Genomic DNA, 16532 nt, shown 5'->3' with positions numbered 1-16532 from the left:
CTTTGCCCCCACTGGTGGAAAAAGCACCAAAATGTATTCGCCTGTCGCGAAATGAAAGTCAAGGTTGTTCGGAAGCAGAGATTTGGATGCCACTTTTAGCTCTAATTTCAATGTTGAAAAGTCACACCAGTCGCAGTATAAGTGTGACTTAATGTCCAGGAAATCTGGAAGTTGGGCCTTAACTCATTTACTGCCAGACGATGTGTAAAAATGTGTCCACTCCAGTGCCAGTTTTTTTTGTCATTTTCACTCAAATTGCAGGACCCACATAATATTTAGTTTTAGGACTACATAAAAATTCAATGCAGTGTAAGAAAGCTTAATTCTCTTCTTTCATAAAAAAAAAAAGGTAATTCCTAAATTATATGGGTCAGGAGTTATCTGAGCTTGAAATGGGGGCCGCTGTCCAAGATACAATACAGACATTTATTTACTGTGTATAGCGCTTCAGCAACAGCTGAGGCTGTAACAAAGCACTAACATGAACAAAAAGGTAAATGCTGCCCTCTCATGGAAGGGAAAACATTGCCAGAGGTCTGACCAGTGCTTTTTCGGCAAGAAAAACCAAAACCCGAACAAATTTGGGAACGGCACTCCATGTCATGCTTTTCAATTCCCGAATATATTCGGGAATGGCAGCGACTGAGTTAATAAGGATTGAGAACAGGTTTTTAAAATCCACCCAAACCATGAAATTACAGCATTTCCTAATCCCGTTTCTATTTTTCTTCAGCCCAGTCAGCCTGCAACCTAATATGGCCGGAAATAATTCCGCCCTTATAGTTTAAAGATATTTCATGTTCTTAAAAAACAAAAACAAAATAGACACCGTCTCGGCTTTGGCGATTAATCGGATCGTCCAGAAGCTGTGTATGTGGCACACAACTTCATCTCTGCGTGTTTACCGTTATACATATTTTGTCAGGTGCCAGTTGTTTAATTGCTTTTTTTCCTTCTCCTCCCTATGTTTCTTTGGCTCATGGACGCGTGGTTGTGAAGTGTGTTAACAAGTACAATGCAGCATCGGTTCCTTCTCGTAACTCCCCCTCAACCCACTGCAAAAAAAAAAACTTTAATCCCCACTCTTACTTTTATGTCTTTTTCCATGGCAAAGGGATTTGTGGCTGCAATACTGTCAGCAAAACACAAACAAAAACACACTTAAATTGATACCTTCCAAACTGGAGATTTCCAGTCATGGTGCACTCAACAAGCGTGTTTGTTGCCATTTTTATGACCGAGTGACACTGCATCTACATGACATTTTGACTGTTTTTTTCCAGATCGGGACTGGCTTCAAGGATGAAGACCTGGAGCAGCACCACAAGTTCTTGATGGTCAGTGTTCCAATCGCCCACTTTCCGCAGAGTCTGGGTTGGCGTGTGTGTGGCAGGGGACCTTTAGAATCTAAGTGCTGGCACAAGCAAGACTCATAAACTGTACTTGAACACCTCGTAGTGTAAATATTTGTGTTTTGCGACATAAACATTAAAACGTGTTTGCGGCAGATGACTCGATTGTACAACCGACTTTTGCTGTATAGTGACACTATCGGATTAACGGTAAATCGAGTTTCACCCTTGCCATGCTTTCCCCATCGGTTTTCACAAGCCGTATTGTAACTCGATAGTTAGCTGGTGGTAATGGCACATGAGACATAGGTAGATAGCGTGAACTACTCAAGCGACATTGTGTACAATGGCGAAAGTGTTAGAAAAGAAGGATGAAGATGCTGGGATCAAAAACTGGTTTGGATGGGTAATTTTTATTGTTTTGAAACTGTGTTTATTCTGTACACTTCTTTTTTTTTTTTGCTCTTTCAAGCATTTACATCCTAAATCCTATGATACTATATTATGTTTAAATTGATGATATAATGATGTCTACATATTGAAGAATGAAAATTAATTCAGAAGTTTGGCAAATGATATAAATGATGAAACATAAACTTTACCACAAACAAATGCAATGTTTGGAGCATGGCAAAAAATGAAACTGATATAACAATTTTGCCATACTGGTAGCTCACCAAACAAGGGACTTTATTTTCACCAATACAGTTGAATTTCAGCGATGAAATTAATGGTTTTGTGGTTATTAAATTGCTAAAATTGCTGCGCTTCATGGAGCTTCGCCCATGGGGCCTCCAACAGGGTGTTGCCCCTGCTCCCCAGATCCCCGCCCTTTTTTCTCATTGGGCATTCTCATCCCTGATATAGTCTTGGCTGACGAACTAATTTTCGGCGGACGAACAAGACCACACGGTCGAACAGCGCCACGGTGGCTGGTGGACTAGTTTTCGTCACCCCCTTTCTTTGAGTGTGGGCGTGGTTTGTTATCGAGTGTACTTTTGCTATTATGGACCCCACCACAGGCTTGTGTTAAGCCGAAGAAAGCTATTAAGGGTGCATGTGTGGCTAAGGGTGTTTCCGTGTTTTCTAAGCAACGGTCTCAGGCAATAGAAGTGGTTGAAAAACTTCTGTTGATTTTGATTAACGAAAAGCAGCTACTAGGGGACAGCGTGCGTGAGGGTATTATCGCAGAGAAAGCACGCAACTTCACTCAGATATCATCAAGAGGCAACGACATCAACGGCCATCACAAAGGTAAATAAAATGACTATTATACAGTACAGTTTATTTCTTTAATTACAATACAATGGCAGATTTATTATACATAAAATAAGGAATATTTTGTGTACCGTGATTTCCGGACTGTAGAGCACACCTGATTATAAGCCTCACCCACTACATTTTTAAAGGAAAACCGATTTTGTACATACACCAGCCGCACCTGTGTATAAGCCGCATGTGCCCACATTCAAACATGTAAACATATTTACAAATAAATTTACAGAGAGTTTTCAAAGTTTTAATAATATAACTTAACAATAATAATAATAATATAACCAAATAATAAATTGTATAGCCAAACGGTACCTGTGACCCGGCAGTAAAATGGTAGCAACATGGTAACAACACGCTAGCAACACAGTATAACAGGTCTGTTAAAAGAATATACTGGTAAAAATCACAGTAAGCCGTCTTCATCTTCCTCCTTTGAACTGAAGCCAACGAAGTCATCGCCCTCAGTGTCAGAATGTGGGAGTGTCATTCCTCTCAGCCTCTCTCTCGCTGTCAATACGGAATTTTCTTTTCGGTGGCGATTGTTTTATCTTTCAGTCTGATCTGCCCAGTCGAAACACCTCGGCCTGCTCTCTGTGTTCACCTAGTCTTCGAGAATGTCTTCCAGTTTGGGCTACCTGCTTTTATTACCTCAAGCTTTTTTCATCTTTTTACATTGCTACAGTTCTTCCCGCTGCCGTTTCCAGCGTCTCATCGATTTGTTTATGCCAAGTTTACGTGCAACAGCTCTGTTTCCTTCTTTATCAGACAACTCGATTGCTTTAGCTTGAAAGCTGCGTCATATGCCTTTCTTTTTGCATTTTCCATGATGAGGGTATATTTACGCTAATTCAATTCATAGACAAGACAAGAAGTTGCAGTCTTCCTCGACGCATATCTTCCACCGGTCTTTATCTTACCTTTTCTACTTGAGGGCCACTGGCGGGCGTTAGAAAAATTACATAAATTGGCCGAATCTCTGAATAAGCCGCAGGGTTGAAAGTTTGGAAAAAAAAGTAGTGGCTTATAGTCCGGGATTTACGGTAGTTTTAAGGCTTATTTAGTAGAAAATTATGTTTTATGGGGACTTGGGAACGGATTATTCTCATTTTACTGGTTTCTTATGGGAAATAAATGTTCAGAAAACGGAGTTTTCGCCTCACACACACACACACACACACACACACACACACACACACACACACACACACACACACACACACACACACACACACACACACACACACACACACACACACACTTCCTGGGAACAAATTATGTTCGTGATCTGCGTTATCACTGTACTCTCATGAGGTATTTGGTAACAAGAAAGTGCAGACAATATCACCCTTATTTAATTCATTCACTGCCATTCCCGAATTTATTTGGAAATTGAAAAGCATGACATGGAGCGCCATTCCCAAATTTGTTCAGTTTTTTTTTCTTGCAGGGGGGTGTTTCAAGTTTCAGTCAGACCTCTGGCAATGTTTCTCCCCACGAGGGGGCAGCATTTGGCTTTTGTACAGCCGCCGCAGTTCAAGCTCAGATAACTTCAGACTCATATAAATTAGGAATTAACTCTTTTTTTCTGATGAAAGAAGAGAGTATGGTTTCTTAAACTGCATTGAATGTTTATGTAGTCCTAAAACTCTAGATTCTGTGGGTCCTGCAATTTGAGTGAAAATGACAAAAACCCGCGGCCCGGTAGTCGAGTGGTTAGCGCCTCGGCTTCACAGTGCAGAGGTCGCCGGTTCGCTTCCCGGTCCGACCTCCCTGTGTGGTGTTTGCATGTTCTCCCTGGGCCCAGGTGGGTTTTCTCCGGGTCCTCCGGTTTCCTCCCACACTCCAAAAACATTGCAGATTGGCCACTCCAAATTGTCCCTAGGTGTAAGTGTGACTGTTGTATGCCCTGCGATTAGCTGGCAACCAATTCAGGGTGTCCCCCGCCTTGTGCCCGAAGACAGCTGAGATAGGCTCCAGCACTCCTTGCGACCCTAATGAGGAATAAGCGGTACGGAAAAGGGATTGATGGATGACAAAAACCCTGGCACTGGAGTGGAAACATTTTTTCACATAATCTGGCAGTGTATGAGTTAATACAATAAGAAAGGTTGAAATTTTCGTACAGACTTTCGCAATCTTCGTGGATGTTAACATTTGATCTGCTTTTCTGGACCACATAAAAAACCGTCTTGCCAGATTTGGGCCCCCGGCCTTGAGTTTGACGCCAGCACCTTTTGTGGTTCAAAATGGCAGCGAAAGGAGGGGCGGCAAACCGTTGTGAACAAATGTAACAATTTTCAAATGCTATTAGAAACTCCGAAATTCTGTAGACAGCTGCAGGACAAACCACACACAAGTATCTCACTAGCTTCTATGAGATCGCGTTGAATATGAGGCACTCACAGCTGCTGACTTGTCAACAGAAATGAGTGTACAAACGTACTCTTAGATTGTGTTAGTCATACTTCCCCTTTTGGATTGAATGGAGTTGATTGTGTTTCCACGGGTAAGCGTCGCCCATTGATTAAATGAGATATAACTGACCCTGCGGAAGGTAAGAGAGTTCCTCCAAAAAGAAAAAGGAATTCAACATACTCGACCGACCGCTGACTTTGATTGAATCATCTCATATTTGAAACACCTCAGGTTTGTTGTTGAAGCGAATAATAAAGTTTGAAAAACAACACTTCGAAGATATTGATGGTGCACAATCACACTGATTGCGGGCTAGGGGTTGAGGGAGTCGGGGGGGGCAATCCCTCATCCTCAGCCGACTCGATCGGATCCCGCCGCGCTGCTCCGTAATCAAGCGCCGCTTGTGAGCATGATGGATGGCGGATTAAGGCAGGCTGATGAGAGCCCGGCTGCGACGTGATTGGCCGCGTTGGCACATCAGCAAAGGGGCCGACCGCGCGTGTAATGTGGCCGTCAATTATGCAGCTTGTCGCACATTGCTCAAACTTCATATTCTTATGATAACAAGTATTTTTCTTACGTACCTTCACCCTGTTGAGAACGGTGGTTACGACAGTGGCCAACTTATGTTTCAGGTTACGGGGTTGTCATGATCGGGGTATGAAAGCGTGAAGTGAACTCATTGTGAACTATTGTTGCTGTCTTGTGATAAACACAAATGTCCCTTTTGTATTTTTTCTCATAAGTGGACTCACAATTACAATTTTTTTAAATTGCAAAAATTGGACTTGCATGTTTTTTTGCAAGACACCAATGGTATATTATACATCATCCATCCATCCATCGACCCTACACTCGGCCTACCCAACCTAAAACCCAATCCATCCATCCAACCAACCCATCCACCCTAAACACCAAAAACCCCATCCATGCATGCATGCATCCATCCATTCACCCACCCAACCGGCCAATCCAAACCCCATCCACCCACCCACCCACCCATCGACAACCAAAATCCCATCCATCCATCTGTCCAACCATATATTCATCCATCAACCAAACACCCACAATCCTATCCATCCACCCAAACCACCCATACATAACCCATTTAAAACCCCATCCATCTGTCCACCCACCCACCCATACATCCATTCATCCATCCATCAACCCAAACACCCAAAACCCATGCATCCGTCCATCCATCCATCCATCCATCCATCCATCCATCCACCCAACCCACCCATACATACCCCATCCACCCGCCCGCCTATCCATCCATCAATCCAAACACCCAACGCCCTATCCATCCTCCCAACCCACCCATCCTCTCTACACCCAAAACCCCATCCATCCATCCATCCATCCATCCATCCATCCATCCATCCATCCATCCATCCATCCATCCATCCATCCATCCATCCATCCATCCATCCATTTTCTAATCATCATCTCCCAGTTGTCAAAAGTTTCACCAGTCGTTAAGAAATGTAATATCTCTATCTTCATTGATATCATGCCTTTAATAAAAAATGTTTCGGGAACCCATGCCACAAAACAAACAGGAAGTCTGAATCAGAATCAGCCGTTGGTTGTCAAGGCGGCGAATAATTGACATTTATGTTTGCCTGCGTTTTCCCACCAGGAACACATCTTGCCCAAGCCTCGCCCTTACTACCGCGTGGACCAATCGGCCGAGCCCGACGTGTGGCTGGATGCTGTGCAGGTTTGGGAGGTCAAGTGTGCCGACCTGTCGCTGTCGCCCGTGTACAAGGCTGCTATGGGGATGGTCAGTTCACATCTGCTGCTGTTACTTCATCACCCTCGTCGTCATCCTCTTTCGTCCTCATTCATTAACTTTCTTTGTGCTACGACCCTGCTATTTTTTTTCTTAGTGCTTCTCTTTTCTTTTGGTTCCTTTTTCTCATTTCTCTTTTTTGACAGCCCTGTGTTTGTCGTTTGTTTTCTTACCTCCCCCATCACTGTCTTGTGTTAATTTCACTTCCCCTCTTATGTCATCTGCTTGCAACCTCCCGTCTCCCGTGTTCTCATTCTTTCTTTTCCTTCCTTCCCATCTCTTTCTCCTTTTTACTCATTACCTTTATTTCTTCACTTTTCATTCCGTTTCACCTTGCTCTCGTGCCCCGTTTCCCTTACTGTCTTGTTTTTCTTCATCCCTTCTCATCCCCATTATCTTTCCTTTCTTCTCCTCATTTCCTTTCCTTCCCCCTTGCAGTTTCCTCTTCATCTTGCCTTCTTTTTTTCTCATTCTAATTCCTCCACTTTGTGCTTTCCTTCCCCCTCATCATCCTCTCTCCTTCACCTTTTATGCTTTTTCACTCCTCCTTTTGCCTATTTGTGTCTTCTAGCTCTTCATTTCACTTTCCGAGCCCTCCCTGATCTGTTACCTCTGCATGTCCCCCAGGTGGATCCAGAAAAAGGAATCTCCCTGCGTTTCCCTCGCTTCCTTCGCATCCGAGACGACAAGAAACCCGAGGACGCCACGAGTGGCACTCAGGTGAGCCACGTGACGGACGGTCGCCTGTTGAGAATACGACAAATTTTTCTTTTGTTTGTGGCCTCCCCAAAGATCCGACCTGTTAAGTTGCTTCCGACTTCAAGGTTGAATGCAAGTACAAGGGCGAGGCTGCTTTATACTACAGGCTGTATAACAGCGGCTTTACTGCTGCCGTCTGCCTAATAAAGTGCACCAGAAGCACTGGGTAATATACAGCACCCTCACATATATCCATTGATGAACTGTGTACTGGACGGTGCGCTTTCGCATATATTCATTAATAAAGTGTGTACCGAAATCAAAGTCAATGTAGATCACACTTTGAGGTATTCTATGGCTGTGTGTGTTTCTCTAGTAAGCCTCTAGGGCAGGGGTCGGGAACCTTTTTGACTAAGAGAGCCATAAAAGTAAAATATTTATAAATGTTTTTCAGTGAGAGCCCCACACACACACACGCACACACACACACACGCACACACACACACACACAACACACACACACACACACACACACACACGTAAACACGCGCCCCACTTTTCAACGAAATGTCCGAATGTATTATTTAAAATAACTGTGATAATCCTCACCATTAACATGAATGGTTTTCCGTTCTTCAAGATTTGGTAAAAATCCAGCCAAACGATCGGAATGAAAGTCAACTTGCCGGTCTGCAATATACTTCTCGCAGAAGTATATTGATGCTAACGTTAACATGTCACTGACATTCGACTGTTTCATCGATGGTATTGTTTCTTTGCAAATTAGAATCTGAACCTTTTCTCTCCACAAAGGTGAATCCTCCGGTGCATTCAAGCTGAAGTGTACTCGTCATTTTTTTTACTCGGCGGGCTCATTTAAAGGGCCGTTTACCTGTTTCAACATGACGGCCAGTATCATCCAATCAAAATTGCGCTTTCCGCCAACCTAAGTCAGTGTCATTCAATCAAAATTGCGCTTTCCGCCAACTGCAGCCCCAACAGGAAATGAACGGCGAAAAGGCGAGAATATGTCTTGAGTTTCATCGGCGAGCCCTATGGAATCATCAAAAGAGCCATATATGGCTCGCGAGCCATTGGTTCCCGACCCCTGCTCTAGGGGGAGCTGTCATAGAGCACCGTGGTCTATATCTCCCTGATTTTAAGACACAGAGGTCAGACGAGAGGGAATTAGATCAATAAACAATTTAAGTAAACCTTCATAGACATTTTATGTCATCATTGAGTTGAGGTAAAACGATTGCTGACTGTCCCTGGAGGCATCACGAGACTTGATGGAGATTGGTAGACTTGAAACAATCACTTGGAAGGATAAATGCGTTCCCGACCGTCCTGGAAGGCAACACCACATGGGATGGATGCATGGATATTCAACCTTTTATCAGACTGTCCCTGGAGGCATCACAAGGATGATTGATTGATTGATTTATTGATTGATTGATTGATAAAATAATCATTGAAGCGGAAACTTGATTAGAAAATTGCCCTGGAGAGACAATATGGATAAATGGATTGATGGATTGAATTGAACATTTGGAACAATAATTTTTTGGGTATAATTTCGAGGGGAAGTGTGTGAATTCATGAATGTTCCCTGAAGGCAACTTGAGAACCTGGCTTGAGTGGACAGAGGATCTATGAATGGATTCATAGATTTCTAGCGGGCGATGATTGACTTGAGGAGTGATTGATTTATTTCTTTGTAAGACATTTTTCTGATTTTGGACTGTTGTTTAAAGGACAACCGACGTCTCTGGACAAGTTGTATCCATAATTTGTCAAATGGCTTCAAATGACTTCTACTGAGCGTATTTTAATAAGATTCCATCGCATATAGCTATATTTAAGTTTTAAGACTCGCTCTGAATATTCAGGAAGTCTTGTTTTTGAGTTGGTGACGAGTTCGTACGTGACATCACGAAAAGACCGCCCCCTGACCGAAAAAAGACACATTGTAGCAGTCCTTCCATCACGTCAATGTATTTTGCTGTGCAAGTTTGGTCTGAGAACCGTGTTTCACCCAAAAGCTGCCAGAAGAGGGCATCCAAGCTCCATATAAGGAATTTATCAGCCTGTGGAAGCGGAGGTGGCCACTGGAGGTCGCCATTTTGTGCCTTTTTTTGGGTGAGAGATTTTTCCTCAATGTTGCCTCAAAATGGCACGGAATAAATTATTTAATCGATTGCTAACATGTATGCTTTCCTCTTCAGAACTATTTGAATCATATTCATAACTGGATGTGTAACAAGAAAGCATATTCTCTGAATCTGAAGCCATTGTTTGGATTCTCCAGCAATGTAAGACGTCTTGGCGTGACGTCACGAACTGGGGGCGGGACTTTCTGAAAATGCCCAATTCGCAGCTCAATTTAGCAGATTTTGGACACTTTAAGTCATTTTTATTGGTGTTTTGCATTTGACTAAAAATATCCTGCGTGTTTTGGGTATTTTAGATGCTATGAAACGTTTTTCTGATATCAGTTAAAAAACAAAAAAGTGACGTCGGTTGTCCTTTAAGGCCAACCGAACTAGATTAGCATGGATTGGTAATTCAAACGGAGACATCTGGAATGATCATGTCATTGTTTGATGCTGGCTGTGATTTCAATCTGTCCCTGAAAGCAACAAAGACTTAATGCAGATGTATCATGATTCACTGAACATTTCAAACACACCTGTTTGCTTAAGAACGCTGTAATTTCTGATTGTCGTTGAAGGCACCGTGAGACCTGATTAAAGGAGTGCTAGACAATTTAGGTAAACCATTAAGGACATTTGGAGCAACTCGGTTGTGAGGATGACTGTATATCACTCAGCCCCTGACGGCAACTCCTTTGAAGAAGTGGTAGTAGTCAATATTCGAAACATTTAAGGAGACAGTGACCCTCAGCTCACAAACTTAATTGGTTCCCAGAAATTGTGTTTGAGGCGAAAAGTTCGTCTTCTGAACATTTATTTCCCATAAGAAACTACTAAAATTAGAATAATCCGTTCCCAGGTCCCCATAAAAGATAATTTTCTCCTAAATAGCTTAACAGTAGCCTGTGGTGGGGTCTTTTTTGGTCCCATAATAGCGGGAAGTACTATACTCATAACAAACCACGTCCGCACTCAAAGTAAGGTGGTGTCGAAAACTAGTCCGCCAGCCACCGTGGCGCCGTGTGGTTTGGTTCGTCCGCCGAAAACTAGTTCGTCAGCCGAGACTATATGCTCGCGAATTTAATATTCATGAGGCGAAAAGTTTGTGAGCTGAAGCGTTCGTCAGCAGAGGTATCACTGTATTTGGAACAATCTCTTGTTGGTTGTACAAGACAAATAATCACCTATTTATGTTTTTGGAATGTCTATGAATGCAATACTACATTTGGTTAGTGGAGTGATATATTTTACCTTGGTTGTTTTGTCAGGGATAGTCATAATAATAATAATAATAATAATTTCATTTATAAGCGCCTTTCAAAACTCAAGGACACTTTACAATCACATGATATTTCTTCTGCGGGTGAGCAGCGGCAGCCACACGCGTCAGCGTTCACTCAACCCGGGCTTATCTAGTTGAAAATTGTTATTTCCGACTGCGCCTGTAGGCAACGCTTGACTGGATTTGAATAGATAAGGTGCCATAGCTTATAATGGTGGTTTAAAAAAAAATGCCTGGATTGTTGTTTGGCAAGTTTTATAATTTCACATTTTCGCCAAAGGCAGTGCTTGACTCGATTAGTTTTTCCTTCAGTGCTTATGTTGATTATGAGGAAGAATGTGATTGATTCCAAAAGATATTGGACTTATCCTCCTCTTCATCCCTCAAGATCGCCAACCTGTACAAGAAGCAGCAGCAGATCCTGAATCAGGGAGACAAAGCCGACATGGAGGACTACTTTTGACCAGACCACGGTGCCAATAAATCATCATCAATCAATGATGTTATTGATATCACCTGTGTAAATAAATGTATTTTTGTCAACTTGAATGGAAATAAAAGGTCATTTGACACATCTTGAGAGTGTGTGTATGAATTGTGTCTGCAAATGTTCCTTCCTTTGTGTATGCCAGTATATGTGTGAATGAATTCCAAAATGTCCTCCTCCCTATCGAGGCTGTTGTTGTGCTGAATGGAAATCAAGTAGGCAACAGAGCAGAAAATATTGAAAATGCTAATATGGAATTGAGGTGTGCTCGGAGTATGTGTGCAATCGGACTGCATTGTGCCACCGATCTGAACTGTTTCAGAGCAGTCCGGTGTGCTCACCCTGAACACAAAAAGTAAGAAAACTGAAATGATGATGGTAAATGGGCTTTTCTACCTCTTGTATTCAAAACCGCTTCACATTCACCAACTAATGACGCAGCATTGGGTTCAGTATCTTGCACAAGGAGACTTTGATATCGCCGCAATGGCCGGGGATCGAGAGTGATATTGCTGATTGACATTTAGATTTTGGCCCGTTTTACTGCCCCTTCACCTTCTGGACTTTGCCTGACTTGAATCCAAGGTGTGGTCAGAGGATGATCAGCTAACATCGGGCCTGCGCAGCTCTTCCTCCAAGACCTTTGTGTCCTCTCTTCTTGTTGATTTGCTGTAGGTGGATATCGTCAATGGCCTCTTTGTCCACTGCGGTAACAAAAGCTTTGTTCTCCCCCGCCTCCTCGTCCTTCTATCCGTCCATCCCTCCTCAACGGTGGTAACAAAGGCTTTGTTCTCCTTCTCATCTGTCCATTCCTCCTCATCTCTCCATCTTAGCCCTGGTTGTGACATCGCTGCCATTCCAGGCCGTGAGGGAGAGAGCGGGTGGCACACATGCCACCATTGTTCCGAGCCAAAGCCCTCGGAATATCAATAGTGATTTTCTTCACGGCGTTGGCCACTAACCTTTAGGATCTCATTATGTTAGTCGGCCCCCCCACGTATTTTTCTTTTTTTGTAAAGGCTTTTTGTACAGACTCGCCAAAGTCAGGAAGCCTCACCCACTGCATACCGTTTTTTTTTAAACATTGGGTGAAAAAAAGCTACATCGACAAAGGGTGTCAATTTGAGGCTAGCTGCCAGTTCGCACTTGGCCTTCCGCATCCTAATTTAGTCCTGCATCAAAAGGTTGCGGGAAACAGCCCAAACATTGAATGAGAGGATGTTCTCAAGAGGGCATTGGCCACTGATCATAGCACGTCAATGTCAGGTTTCAAAGGAAATAATGGAAGAGTCACAGAAAGGCAAAGACGTTATTTTTATTGGATTGGATTTACCTTTATTAGTCTCACAGTGGAGAAATTTACATTTCACAGCAGCAAAGTTATGACAGGGAGGTGAAAGGAATGAAAGAAGGGTGATGCAAATGTCAGGGTCAGACAATTTTAATTTTAATCGTAAAGTATTTACGATATCTGAAAGTAATGTTTAATTACGTAGACAAGAGTCTGCTTTGAGTGCCGTATTTTCCAGTGTACTCAAAGCACCCTACTCCGGACACCCCCAATGAATGGTGTATTTTCAAAGTTTTTCCATCTACATTGATCATCCGATTTACGACCGGTGTGAGTTATGACCACCCGTACTTACGGTCGCCAGACCCTTTAAAAAAAAAAAATTCTACAGCTGGGACCGCTACGGTGGCAACGCTGTTAAGATCTGCAGATTGTTTGCGATGCATTTGGTAGACTAAAGACCCAAGAAGGCCCTTCTTGTTTAGATTGAACAAGTAGGATGTTTATTTGCCAGAGCACACAGGGCAACTCCTTCTCTCAGAATTGTAGAAGAAAATTGTATCGCTGTCAAAGGACCATATGTAGCGTTGTGGCTGCGTTTCCAGATCCACTCAACATTCAGCATGCCTCATTTATCTTAACAGAGAATATTACAGCATTGCACAAAATGAGGATACAAAATAACTTTCTTCACAAACGCTATGTCAATTTTGGCCAGCCAAGTGCGTGATTGTGTTGCGCTACCTGTCACAATGGCACCGGCGGGGTGGGGCGTCCACAGACGGCGAGGCGGGTGGAGGTCGGCGCTCGGGTTTAGGGTCCCAGCCAGGGCAAAAGCCGGGTCGGCCGTCGGCGCTCGGGCGCACCGGATCGGCGTGATGAGATCGCCGCATTGGGCCCTCGCCACCACCGCCTCTTTGAGACTTTTTGGCTTCGGCATCCGCCTAAGTCCGATCGTCTGTGTTGGCCAACCTCTTCTGGCTTCTCTGTTAGCAGGGAGAGTGATTTTTCAACAGTGCGTACACGTGGGAAGCCGTGCGTATTTGGGTCATATAGTATTCAATGGAAAACGTTTCACAAAAACAACAGATTTACATTGTATACTATCCAGTGACGTGCGGTGAGGTTCATGGCTGGTGAGGCACTGACGTCATCAATGACGTCACCGCTCGTCTCTACTTAGTATTTGAACGGTAAATGTGAAAATTCTGCGATTTTGAAAAAAATCCTAAAACTGTCACGTCACTTGAGGCTTGCGGGCAGGGCTCGAGTGACGAAAGGGGAGCGGGGAGGTTGGATTCAAAATACACGGCGAGACAGATACTCGTGAACAAAAGTCTTTACTGAGGCACGCATGAAATAATGACAGCAGGATGAGGTGAGTGAGAGAGATCGGTAACGGCACGGCAGTAACACGGGTGGCTTTCAGAATGCTCCGACGGAGACGGTATAGTGCTATCAGCAAATATAGTCAGAAGGCACAATCAAGGAAATAACAAACAGCTGTGGGAACCCAGGTGCGTGAAGATGGGAGGGGCCGTCTCCAGGGAGCAGCGGAGGAGGTGACAGGAGGGGTGGGGCGCGCCCAGGACGGCGACGAGATGTGACAAAAACGGTGAAGTTAAATGGACAAGACCTTTAAAGTACAAATCACTAAATACATCTAACTGTTTAATTTATTTTTTCATTTGATATTTCCATGACAGATTTCCATGATGACAGGTGAGGCACTGCCTCCACTGACTGCACGTCACTGATGCTATCCTGCATGCAAACGTCACATCGGCCATTTTGAATGGATCTCAACTGACGACCGTTTGACTTGCGACCGTTTTGTCGGAACGGAACCCGGTCGTAACTCAGATGTTACCTGTCTAAGGCACACCGGACTAAAAGGCGCACCTTCAATGAATGAAAAACGTTTTCCAAACATATACAGTGAGACCTCAACTTACAAACTTTTTGTCTTACAAACGTCAAATTTATGAAAATTAAACCTTATAATAAGCACTATTTTCATAATACACACCCACCACGGCTGGCGGAGTGATCTTCGGCGGAAGCACACGACCAAACAGCACCAGAGGTTAAGTTACCAACAGTCCTTATGGAAGGTGACTCTCCTTCCATAAGCCATCAACGACCATCAAAAAGGTAAATAAAACTTTATTTTACAGCACAGTTTATTTCTTTAATTACAGTCGTCATGTAATGCGCCCCTCTTTCCAAACAGCAATTCCCTTTGACCTTCGACCTCCAACGCCATTCCATCAAGCCATAAATGACCATCACAAATGTAAAGTGACTTTATGATACAATATATTTATTATATATTATATATTTCTTTCATTACAATACAATAGCACATTTATTATACATAGAATAAGGTATGTTGTGTGTAGTTTTAAGGCTTATTTAGTGGAAAAGTATATTTTATGGAAACCCGGGAACGAATTATTCCCATTTTAATGGTTTCCTAAGGGAATTTTGTTTTAGATACACACTTTTCGCCTTACACACTCTGTCTGGGAAGCAATTAAGTCCGTAAGTTGAGGTCTCACTGTATAAATATGTATAAAACTTTCCCTAATATAAGGCACACCACATTATAAGGCGCTATACAGTAAAGACTGGAGTTCAGCAGTACTTGTTCTACAAGGGGAAATATGAGTCGCTTACTGCTGACAGTAGTTGCGAGACCTTTTGCGGCTCAATATTACTTCACATGTAAAGCGCACCTGCGTAGAAGGCGCAGGTTCATCTTTGGAAGAAAATCAAGGCTTTTGAGTGCACCTTATACACCACAAAATACGGTACCATAACACCAAGTAGTCTTTGAGACTTTCAATATTTACAATAATTACGCTTTGTAAAATCAATTTCTTCATCAGCATCCTCCTTTGTCTTTTTTTTTAATAAATGCCTTAGTTTTTTATTAAATCATGCATTTACATATAACAGTGGGTCTGAGGTAGTTTCAGCTTGTCCTGGATCAGTTTACATTGTATAATGATGTCAATGTCACGAGAGAACAACGAGGCCTTTCTTCTGCATGCGATGCAGCTTCTGTAGTGCTGGCACCAAATTCTTCTGCTCCCCCCCCACCCACACACACCTTCTCCCACCATAATCAGACCCCTAGAGACCTCTCCCAATCTGCCGCATTTCTTGCCTCTATCTTGACCTGTGATGCGGCAGATGGTTGGTTTGGTTTTCCGGTGACTATTAAGAGAGGCGCTAATTTGTCACCGGTGGACAAAATGTCTACCGCCAGCCCACTTCCAGGACCCCTGAGCACGAAGGAGGTGCCCGGGAGAGCATGATGATCCAGACCTACGTGTCTTCCTCTGCTACGTAACATCACTCATACCTTCCCTCAGGTGTTTAACATGCTGACTAATGACTGCCACCAATTTTCCAAACCCTTTTAGTTTGAACTCTACTCCTTCCAAATGATCATATGCAGCAAGGGGAATATTTTGCACAAAAAGTGCATTCAAATTCTGCAAATTGTCCTCCACCTGTTGTACTTGCAATGTTCTAGATGGATTCAGGTGGTCCTGCCTGAGCCCGGTTCACTATCTGGACCAGCTCAGACCTCTCTGGAGAGCTTGCGATGAGGTTAACAAGATGTCAGAGGTGTCCGTCCTTCTTCCCGAGATGTCCTTCATTTGTCCCTGTTCCAGTTTTCCTGGCTTCAACTTTCTGGGCCGGCGGCGGCGACACGTTCCGGCGTGGGGGCACTCAATGCGTGCCTTTGTGCGTCCCAACGGGGCGGGA

General features: G+C 43.4%; 1 protein-coding gene across 2 annotated transcripts in view; it reads left to right on the top strand.

Annotated features, from left to right (window-relative positions):
* lig1 (ligase I, DNA, ATP-dependent) overlaps positions 1-11543 on the top strand; it is a 59419-nt gene extending 47876 nt beyond the window's left edge. Inside the window, exons 23-26 of one of the 2 annotated variants that reach the window (XM_089008898.1) lie at positions 1284-1337; positions 6685-6828; positions 7465-7557; positions 11363-11543. In XM_089008898.1, coding sequence (XP_088865024.1) covers positions 1284-1337; positions 6685-6828; positions 7465-7557; positions 11363-11437 — 366 coding nt within the window. In that variant the 3' untranslated portion in view covers positions 11438-11543. Of the gene's footprint in view, positions 1-1283; positions 1338-6684; positions 6829-7464; positions 7558-7629; positions 8012-11362 lie in introns of those variants that run through there. The other variant, XM_089008897.1, reaches the window with a different exon arrangement.
* The last annotated feature ends 4989 nt before the right edge of the window (positions 11544-16532 follow it).

The sequence above is a fragment of the Hippocampus bargibanti genome, linkage group LG11 (genome assembly GCF_051943395.1).
Source record: "Hippocampus bargibanti isolate YZ-2025 linkage group LG11, ASM5194339v1, whole genome shotgun sequence".
NCBI classification, from domain to species: Eukaryota; Metazoa; Chordata; class Actinopteri; order Syngnathiformes; family Syngnathidae; genus Hippocampus; species Hippocampus bargibanti.
Note: the sequence above shows the minus strand (reverse complement) of the source record. Positions and strands in the feature narration are given on the sequence as shown.